This window comes from Pogona vitticeps, chromosome 7 (genome assembly GCF_051106095.1).
Source record: "Pogona vitticeps strain Pit_001003342236 chromosome 7, PviZW2.1, whole genome shotgun sequence".
Taxonomy (NCBI): domain Eukaryota; kingdom Metazoa; phylum Chordata; class Lepidosauria; order Squamata; family Agamidae; genus Pogona; species Pogona vitticeps.
The window spans coordinates 28,242,001-28,253,052 of record NC_135789.1 but is presented as its reverse complement, the minus strand read 5'-3'; the positions used below and the strand labels follow the sequence as shown (position 1 = coordinate 28,253,052).

Below are 11,052 nucleotides of genomic sequence, written 5' to 3'. Positions count from 1 at the left end.
GTTTTACCAGCTTCACTCTCCCAGTATGTTTCTATGGTCAAGAGGGTATTCGAACGCTGTTGTCCAGAATCCTAGTCCATCACTCTATCTGTTACACTATACTGAGAATCACAGTGTACATGTAAGTTGGAATTTCTGAGGGGAAATGTATATTAGGTGCCAGTGTCCAGAAGCAAAAGGGTCACCATGGAAAAAGCTCTCAACACTTTTTGCTCAGATCTGCCATCTTCAATCCAAAATCAAACTCTTGGGAAAGCAACCGAATCAGCTGCGCATGGCGCAAACTGGCTAATACCAAATAACGTCAGAATTCCATTTCTCCTTTTCAGCATTCCCACCACCACCACAGCAGATAGCAAGAATTAAGGCAATTATTAATTTTGGCTAGTCCCCAAGCTAAGTTGAGATTCATTAAGCCTTGCACAGATTTAGGGAGATGCAAACACATAGGCTACTGGAAGTCTCTGGCAGTAGAACAGCAATACTTCCCCTACTGGGCCCATCAAAACACACAAAATCTGGGTCAGATAAGAGTACGAACCTCCTTCATCAAGTAAGTGTTCCTTTATATTCAGGCCTCTTTCATACTGCTGAAAAGCTGTTAGTATGGAATAAGTGGCGGTGCAAGCAGTGGGTAGTTAGAATAGAGCTGCAGAAGAGCACTCAACCGAACATGCCAGTCCCTCAAACACATTCAAATGACTAGACGGATGTGAAAGGTGAACAAAACCAAATAGAGGGTTAAAATGACACCTCAAATATATATTAAACATGCATAGAAAAAAGGTGGGGGAAGATGAGATAGATGGAACTTTTGGATATCAATATGCCTGGCATATTGAAATTACAATCTCACCAATAGGAAAAGATGGAACCTGATACCAAGCTTTGAAGGGGTTCCTTCTTCAAGATTCTCCTTATCTGAATGCAAACCTTGGGGTTATATTGTGAGTATATGCTCCTTTGCCTGCTGCAAAGCTACAGTTGATAGCATCACTGATTTTGATCTTAGACTGGAGATTTTAAAGGATATTTATTCTGTTGTTGGAAGTTGCACTATTTAAAATTTCGAACACTCACACTAATAAAACAGCAGACATTGGGTTTTAACTCCTTGTGGCATCTTACTGTCTTATCTTAGGAGAGCAGAGCTGGAAGGGACCCTTATGGATCACGGAGTCCAGCCCCTGTCGGGGAATCAAACTCCCAATTTCCGGCTCCACGGCTGGACAATAAACAGTGCTTTGCATCTGAAACTGTAGATATTATATTACTCTTGATTATAGTTAGTTCTCCTACCTTGGTTCCATGAAAACTACCTGCAGTTCAACCAAGTTGAACCCCCTGGTCAACTCAACCAGCATAGGGGGTTAGGAAACTGTCACTCCAATGAAAGTCTTCCAGTACAGGGCTAGTTCTATCGTGAACTGATGGACAGCAGACACTGGGCAGGAAGCAGCAGTCAGAGTCTTCTCTGCTTTTTGTTTTGTTTTTTTAAACTCCTGGCTTGTTTCTAGTACTTTGTTAGGAACTGTATATATCACATATCCTGTTCCAGGCTCCCTAAATAAGCCTGCTTTCCCAAATGTGATGCATATTATCTCACTGAAGTGTCAGAGGAAGATCTGTTAGTGTCAGTAAAAGGAATGCAAAGGCAGGACCACCTTGTCCTTTGCCTCAGGCAGCAGAATTTCTTGAGCCAGCCCTGGCTCTGCAGAATTCTCCATCCCCAGCAGAAGACCTCGTTTTCCAAGCCTCAGGCATCAAACAAATGTTGCACGTTTTTCACACTCTGCACAAACTGTACCTTGGAAAAACCAGACTTCTGAAGATAATGATTCCAAAATTGTTGCATATTTTTCCTGAAGGGAAACAATAGTGCTCCCCATCTCCACCCATTAAGATCTCACAAGCTGCATCCCTCGACGTCCACTCCCAAGCCAGATTGCAAAGTACTAAGGGTGTACGAAATATTCACTATAACTCTTACTTGCAACAAAAAAGGGTGTCCGAAAACCCTAAGATTTCCCCTTTGAAAATATTGTTGATCGCTAGGAGGTTTTTCATTCTTGCCTAAAAGTGAAGGTTCATGAAGAATGTTACATTTTTTGCAGTACAAACTCTTGTTTTATTTTTTAAACTTGCATTTAGCTCACGGGACAACCATCCTTGTGCAAACCCTGTTTTATTTACACAAAACATAATGTTTCTCAGTAGAACACACATTTGTGAATTTCCTTCCCAACAAGCTCCAAAATGTTTCATTCTCACCTTCAAGAACAAAACAAGATGAAAATTTACATCTCTAACGAAGGACTCCAGCTGAGCAAGCAGCAAAGAATAGATCTGCTCATGTCAAGCTGCAGCAAAGGGGAAGCTGCGTATTCGAGAGGATAAGTGTACTGGGGAGAGAGAGAGAGAGAGAGAGCACAACATTGGTGAGAAAGGGAGATGGTTTTCATAAACCATCATGTTGTCACAGCTTTTCTCATTGCAGCCCTAAAGACAAAGAGTGGTACAAAGTCACTAAGGTTTCTTCGAATGGGAAAAATACACTGGCTGAGGAAGCAAACGCTTTATGAGAGTTCTGTGAAGCCCTGAGGTAGGACAGAAGTCGGTAAGCATATCTGATCCGGACACATCCTGTGCAGAGTTAACAGGATTGAGCTGAAAGACTTTCCCACTGCCCTTTTGTAAATACCTGCTGAGTAAGTGTGAAGATAAGACAAGTATTACATTACGCTGGTTCCTGATGCATGAAGGGCTTTTTTTAAATGCACAGAGTTCTGGCAGAAAAATAATATATATGTTTTTAGAAAACGAACAATTGCTATGGCCAGCTTCACAGAAAGGCTCAGGTGCAAAATTAGAGTGTTGTTTATTAGCGGAGAGAATTTTATCTATGTTTCCCACCGCTGGAAATGAAAGGAGGTTAGTTATATTTCCCGTTTCATTCCTAGCCCCCGCCTGTTCCTCCCATCAGAATGCCTTGCATATTAAAATGATTTTTCTTTCCACCTGAGCTGGTTCCGAAACCAAGGCTACCTAATAGGAGTTATGAAAACAAGTTAAGGCACACTCAAAACATGCCAACCGTGGGCATTTAAAAAAAATAACTATGACACAGGAGCGCATTTTCATAGGTTTACTGTGATCTAATGAGGTAAAGTAACAGCCTTCCTGGAGTAAAGCAAATCGGGGGGGGGGGGGGCGCGCGCGCACTGCTTAAAAGCTCCAGGTAGGATGTCTGGGATTGTGTGACAGAAGGAATAGGAGGCAGAACATGAGAGAGAACAAAAAGAAAAAAAATCGGTGGTGGGAGGGACGAGAACACAAAGCACCATTAACAGAAAGTCATTGTGAAAAGCCCCAGAGTTCCTCCACTTGTACAGCTAAGGGCACCAGGAAAAAAACATGTTTTAACTAATTGGAAGAAACCAAACCCTCTGAGAGGCAGTGGGCAATTCTATAGCGACAAGTATGGTACGGATTTCAGCCGCTCCTTCCCAGACGGTCCCTGAAATTTGGGAGGGGGGAAAACCACAGCTTTTTGGACAGCACCTCCATCATACAACAGCACTGGGCTCCAGCAGTTGTGATGTCTTTCAAAATGGCGGAGGGGAATGAAACAAGTTAGAATCCTAACTCTCCCAAGTTCTGCTTTTCATGCATGACCTACCTGATACCGTGCAGCTGCCTAGAGCACATGAACTTCAAATAATTAGCCCTCCCCTGTGTTACACTACAGACACGGATCCCTTCCTATCTTGGAATCCTGGAGAACAAGGGAACGTGATGCTACTACAGAGACACGAAGCGAGCAGTGCTTGAACCATGGAGGAGAAGAAGCAGGAGTGAAGCTAGGAGCGAGAGGACATTCTTTTCTTTGAAAAGGATGTCACGCATCCACACTGCTGCGCCACTGAAATGGGACAGGGACTTGACCAAGAGGGATTTTTTTTTTACACACACACAAGTAAACCATACAGTGGAAAGGAAAACAAGGCACCAACCCTGAGTCGGCTTCCTTAAACTCCATCCAAATAAAGGGGGCTTACTGTAATGAATGTATTTTGAGGATGGGGGTGTTAGATTACATATATTACTTCTTTTATAGAACTCTAACATGAAAAACAGAAGTCGCTCTTTTGAAAAATATATTTTGCGGCTTTTGTGCCTTACTTTACCAAGCTGGGTTCTGCTACTGCCAGTAAGGGGAAACAAAGGGGTCATTAATCTGTCACTTTTACACACACACACACACACACACACACACACACACACACACACACACACACACACACACACACACACACACACACACACACACAGAGCCGAGCCAAATGAGGGCCCCCAAGTCCTATATAGGTCCCTGAGGACTCAGAAAGATCATCTAACGAATGAATGTCGCAAGGCGCCATAGCACACATCGCCCAAACTTCAGCTGCAGAAAATCTCAGAGGGTCCTTTGACACTGGACAGTTGCTGCCAGTCAGAGCTGGCAATATTCAGCTAGATGGACCAGTGCAGCTCACTACGGTGGGAATGAGCAAGCAAGCAACTGCTGCCACCTCTTAGTTCTCTGGGAAGATGGCACACTCTCACCAGCAATTGGCGGGGGGGGAGAGACTCGCAGACAGAGTAGATGGCTTGCAAATGTGCCATGAGTCATGAGTCAGCACTGCCCCCAAATGACTCAGAATCCAGTTTTACAATTTACTGTCGTGACTGGACAGGATTCTGTTATCACGACTGGGAAAGAGTGACACATTTTTTCCTGCAGATGCCGTGTGCTTTTTAAGAGAGAGAGAGAGAGAGAAAGAGAAAGAGAGAGAGAGAGATCTGAGAGCTCCACTTATTGGCAGGAAAATTCAATTTTTACACGTCAGCAACGAAGGAGTGCCTCGTTTTGACAGATAATTTGCCATTCGCTTGAAAATGCACAAGGTAACACGCTTCAGCTAATTTTTAATTGGCTTTGGTTGCACCAGAGTCACACAGAAGTATTCAGATGCCACCCCCACCCACCCCAAAGGGAAAGGCAGTGGCCACAAGGAGGAGTTATTCCTATTTGAAATTTGACACCCTGAGTTTCCTGTGACTCTTTACCTCAGCAATGGCCTTCAAAAGTCAGGGCCAGCCATTGTTATGACTGCCGGCCCATCTCCACTGAGAGGCAGACCCGACAAAAGAGCTGACTACCTGGGACAAGACAGGCACCAATCCGTTCTCATCTATATCCACACACACTTCTCTCTCTAGCCTCGGATAGGCTGAAACACCAGGAGTGTTACATAACAGCACTGATGTTACCTGTCTGTCATGGGTTTGGAGGGAAAGTTCCATCCTATGGGGAGTGGAAGGCGGGACATCAGGAGGAGGGGCTGTACTGTATAAATATGTGATGCCTGTGTGAAGAGATGCTGAGACAGACACTGTGAGACACTGGGTTGTGACGAAGCAGCAGCTGGGAAGAAGAAGCTGTTGTGGGAGTCTGTGTGTCAGACAGGGTACTTCTGTGTGTCAGAGTACCAACCTGATAGGTTCAGGTGTCTGTTGGTTAGCCAGAACTGATAGGTTCAGGGTCTGTGCTTCAAGTTAAGGGTTCTGGGTGAACCAAACTGTATGCTTGTATGAGTGAGAATAAGCCACGTTACTTTATTTTATTCACCTGATTGTTTTATTTACCCTGTTTGTATTTAAAATAAACCTTATTCTTTTATTGTTTAAAAATCCATCCCTGGTCTGTGTGACTTATTATAGGGAATGGTTGGTGGCAGCTTAGTAACTGTGTGATAGATCCCAGTAGGTCTGGGTTTGTCACATTGATTGGTGTCCAGCGTGTGGGATACGACTGGTTCAGTTGTCCAGCGGTCCAGCAAAGCCTTGGCAAGTGTGCCCAGAGCAAGGGGGGTCTAGTCAGGGACAGTCTGAGGCGCGTAGGTAATCTTCTAGGTGTACCTCACGGGGAGGTGCACTAGTAGAAGAACGTGCCAACTGGGGAGACTTAGATTAAGGTGCTCTGAGGCAGCCTGATTTTGGCGGGAAAACGCTGAGGCAAAACTGCGTAGCAACAGTGAGCTAGCTTGCCAGCTGAGAGGCCCAGCAGAGGGGGGTAGGCTCTGACTCGATACTGTTGCAACTTTAGTGCTGAAGAACAGCAGCAATCTCTAGGGAGAGCTGGTTCTGAGGTAAAAGGAAAAAAAAGTGGTCGTTTTATTTTGAGGCTTGACTTTTTAAAGCAGCCTGTTCTGAGGGGGGGTATGCCCTTGACTCGAAGCCAAGTAGCAGACATGAGTGAGGTGAAAGACCCCCAGATTGACCAAGGTTCTGAGGATGAATTTGGCTCAGTGCAAGGTGACAGCACAGGAGAGCAGGACCCAGAACTCAGAAAAATACTCCTAGCCCAACAGCATGAACTGAGGGTGAGGGAAATGGAGGAAAGATTAGAGAGAGAAAGAAGAGAGGAAAGGGAGAAACAAAGGCAATTTGAATTAGAGAGAGAGAGAGAGAGAATGGAGAGGGAAGAAAGAATGGAGAGAGAGAAAATTGCTCTGGAAAAAGAAAGGATGGCGTATGAGTTAAGAAAACTGGAAATGATGAACCAGAACAATAATAATAATAGGGATTCTGAGGGAGGCCAACTGTCTAAGGCTGACCTGAAGAAATTCCCTGTGTACCACAAGGGAGATTGTCCTGAGGTGTTCTTTTCCTTAGTGGAAAGAGCGTTTGTGGACTTCTCAGTGAGGGAAACTGAGAAGATGACCATCATGCGTTCTTTAATCAGTGGTAGCCTGGCTGAGGTTTATGCCGAGATGCCTGAGGAACGGATGAAAGATTTTGCAGAGTTTAAAAAACTGGTGTTCGCAAGACATGGGATAAATGCAGAGCAGCTGAGACAAAGGTTCAGGTCCCTCACCAAGAAGCCAGAACAGACTTTTACCCAAGTGGGGGCCCAATTGGTGAGGCTGCTTGAGAAATGGCTGTCGCAGGAGGGAACAGAGACCTATGAACAGCTTAAAGACTTGATAGCCCTGGAACAGTTCTATTCAGTCCTGCATGGGGAATTGAAATTCCAGGTGAGGGAAAGGAAACCGAAATCTGTGGCAGCAGCCGCAGAGATCGCGGATTTTATCTCCCAAATAAGAAAGCCCTTGGGTGAGGGGAAATCTGTAGGTAAACCCAAAGAAACCTACAGCAAGTACTCTCAGGGACCAGGGAAAAGCCAGCAAGGGGGAGGGGCCCATGGTGAAGGGAAGCCCTCAGGCATGAAACCAAGCCCTCAGAATTTGGAGGGAAAACCCAAACAAGAGGAGAGAGAATCAAAATACACCAGAAAATGCTATTTCTGTCAGGGAAAGGGTCATCTGATCTCAGAGTGTGAGAAATTGAAGCAGCTAAAAGGAATGGTGCCTCAGAATGCTAGTGGGACCAAGCCAAAAGCTGTGTTCTGTGTCCAGAAGGAGCAAAGCTCATTGTCACAGAGGGAGCCTGTTGCCATGACTACTCAGTCTGGAACAGCTACCTCTGCTGATCAGGCTGAGGAAAATGGTCCTCTTATGGAGGTGAAGCGCTGCTTGCTGATAAAAACAGATTCTCAGTTGTTTGAGACAGCAGGGGTGGACGTAGGAATACTTGACCGTCAGTATAGGGGACTGCGGGACACTTGTTCCCAGGTAACCCTGTGCCATCCAGATATCATCCCTAGGGAGTTTATAATCCCAAATGAGAGCATGAAGGTGGCAGGGATTGAGGGGCAGATAATCTCTCTGCCAGTAGCAGAGGTACCTGTCAACTTTCAAGGCTGGAGGGGAGATTGGCGGATAGCGATTTCATCGACTCTGCCAGCAGCCGTGCTCGTGGGAAATGACCTGGCTGAACATGTGAAACGGGTGCTAGTGATTACACGCTCACAAGCCACCACAGGGACAGTTCAGGGGGGTAATGATGAGCCAGAGACGGAAGCAGGTGGGGGAAGTTCAGAAGCTGTGGTGGAAACCTTAACCACAGACAGCAGATTTGGACAGGAGCAAAAGGCAGACGCCACTCTCCAAAAGTGTTTTGAACAGGTGACTGACGCCCAGCTAACACCTGAAACCCCGGTGAGATTTCTGGAGGAAAAGGGGATTTTAGATAGAGAGACCCTGAGAAATATCTCAAAAGGGGGAGATGGGATCAGAAGTCAGCTGGTGGTACCTGAAAAGTATCGCCCCATGATCTTACAAAGGGGTCACTCTGACATGTTTGCTGCACACTTAGGGGTGAAAGGGCCCCTTGATTTGATCAAACAAAATTGGGAGCAGATCACCCAGGATGACCCACAAGACGTTGTGACTTACATAGACACCTTGATGAATGACCTAAGGAGAAATCTAGAGCTGGCAGCAGAAAACCTGCAAGCTCAGAAGGTCAGACAGAAAACATGGTATGACCACAAAGCTAGAGAGAGGCACTTTGACCCAGGGGAGGAAGTGCTTTGGCTTAGGCCCTGCAGAGAGAATAAACTGCAGCTCAAATGGGCAGGACCATATAGGGTCATTTCCAAGATGTCAGACCTGAACTACCTAATAGAGCAGGAGGAGAACCAAGCAAGGAGGGTGGTTCATGTGAATGCCCTAAAACCCTACTACAGAGGGGAACAGAGGGTTTTATTCGCGATAAAAGCAGCTGAGAGTGAGGAAGCGGAATTACCCTTCTGGGAGGGTAGAGGGGAAGTAAAATACAACCCAGAGGAGGTAAAGATCAGTCCTGCACTCACCCAAGACCAGCAGCAAGAACTAAAAATGCTGCTTAGCAAATATCAACAGGTGTTTTCCAACAAGCCGGGGATAGTGAAGGGAGTGATGCATCGGATCCACACAGGGGATGCACCCCCGCAGGCAGTATCCCCATACCGAGTAACGGGACCCTATAGGGACAAGGTGCGGAAGGAGCTGGACGAAATGCTGAGGGAGAACATAATCGTCCCCTCTTCTAGTCCTTGGTCCTCTCCAATAGTCCTTGTGGACAAGCCTGATGGGAGCATTAGGTTTTGTGTTGATTACAGGAAATTAAACCGTGTAACCACTCCTGATGCCTACCCAATGCCCAGGCTAGACAACCTGATTGAAACCATAGGGGGTTGTCGGTTCATCTCATCATTGGACCTGGTAAAGGGATATTGGCAATTAAGAATTGATCCCAGGGATCAAGAAAAAACTGCCTTTTGCAGCCCTTTTGGTCTCTATGAGTTTCGAGTCCTGAGCTTTGGTCTCAGAAATGCACCAGCCACATTCCAAAGGCTGATGGACCAGACCTTGGCAGGGCTCAGTGACTTTACAGTGGCCTACATTGACGACCTAGGGATCTTCAGTAATACCTGGGAAGATCACCTGATACACCTGGAGTTAGTGCTGCAGAGGTTAAGTGCAGCAGGGCTAACAGTAAAGGCCAGCAAGTGTCAGCTGGGTAGCCCAGAAATAAAATACTTGGGTCACATGGTAGGGGGAGGAGTGATAAAACCCCTGGAGGCCAAAATAGAAGCTGTTCGTGATTGGCCTAGACCCAACACCAAGAAAAAAGTCAAATCATTTCTTGGGTTGGTGGGCTACTACAGAAAGTTCATCCCGAGGTTTAGCGAGATTGCGGCTCCGCTGACCGATCTGACGAGGAAGACGGCTGATGACCGCATCCCGTGGACCAGCGACTGTGAGGCGGCGTTCCAGAGGTTGAAGGAGGCGTTAATCAACTATCCTGTCCTGCGTGCTCCAGACTTCGACCGGGAGTTCATCATCTACACCGATGCGTCTAACAGCGGGGTAGGAGCAGTTCTGTGCCAAGAGGATGAGAATGGTGACCAGCATCCAGTGTCCTACCTGAGTAGGAAACTTCAAAAAGGTGAGAGACATTTGGCAACCGTGGAGAAGGAGTGTTTGGCCATAGTCTACGCGATCCAGAAGGCCAAGCCTTACATCTGGGGAAGACATTTTATTCTGTGCACTGACCATTCACCATTGCAATGGTTAAAGACAATGAAAACCCACAATAGCAAACTTATGAGGTGGGCTTTGAACTTACAGGACTATGACTTTGAAGTGAAGGTGGTCAGAGGGTCAGTGAACTGTGTTGCTGACGCCTTATCAAGAAGACCTGAAGACTGAAGACGGCGAAAGAACATGGACTATATGTATATAATGAAAACAAAAAGTTAAAATGTACCTGGTTTTAAATTGGTTTGTATTAATAAAGGTAAAATTGATGTAATGCATATGGTAAATGTTTGAAATGCCTATTTGCTATGTTTAACTTGGAGTGTAAGTATATGTAAGTATTATAGGGTATGTATAACTGTTGTTGTATGTTTTATACAGGTTGTTTTTTTTGGTGAAAAGCACCTTAGCTTTCCCCCTACAAAACAACTTTTAAAGAGGGGAGGTGTTACATAACAGCACTGATGTTACCTGTCTGTCATGGGTTTGGAGGGAAAGTTCCATCCTATGGGGAGTGGAAGGCGGGACATCAGGAGGAGGGGCTGTACTGTATAAATATGTGATGCCTGTGTGAAGAGATGCTGAGACAGACACTGTGAGACACTGGGTTGTGACGAAGCAGCAGCTGGGAAGAAGAAGCTGTTGTGGGAGTCTGTGTGTCAGACAGGGTACTTCTGTGTGTCAGAGTACCAACCTGATAGGTTCAGGTGTCTGTTGGTTAGCCAGAACTGATAGGTTCAGGGTCTGTGCTTCAAGTTAAGGGTTCTGGGTGAACCAAACTGTATGCTTGTATGAGTGAGAATAAGCCACGTTACTTTATTTTATTCACCTGATTGTTTTATTTACCCTGTTTGTATTTAAAATAAACCTTATTCTTTTATTGTTTAAAAATCCATCCCTGGTCTGTGTGACTTATTATAGGGAATGGTTGGTGGCAGCTTAGTAACTGTGTGATAGATCCCAGTAGGTCTGGGTTTGTCACAGGGAGCACAGGTTTACGGAATGAAACAACTAGCTCCAAAGAGTTAGTTACTCCTAGGTACTCCTAGGTACTAAAAGAAATCCTTTTTCTTGCAAAGCAAGG

General features: G+C 45.6%; 2 protein-coding genes across 23 annotated transcripts in view; one reads left to right on the top strand and one right to left on the bottom strand.

Annotated features, from left to right (window-relative positions):
• LOC140701746 (uncharacterized) overlaps positions 1–10,861 on the top strand; it is a 443,504-nt gene extending 432,643 nt beyond the window's left edge. Inside the window, exon 2 of the mRNA XM_078379273.1 lies at positions 5,289–10,861. Within this exon, the coding sequence (XP_078235399.1) occupies positions 6,264–10,139 (3,876 nt within the window). The 5' untranslated portion in view covers positions 5,289–6,263 and the 3' untranslated portion in view covers positions 10,140–10,861. The remainder of the gene's footprint in view (positions 1–5,288) is intronic.
• The window catches only part of MSI2 (musashi RNA binding protein 2), a 424,247-nt gene that overhangs the window by 212,545 nt on the left and 200,650 nt on the right, over positions 1–11,052 (bottom strand). The window lies entirely within an intron of this gene.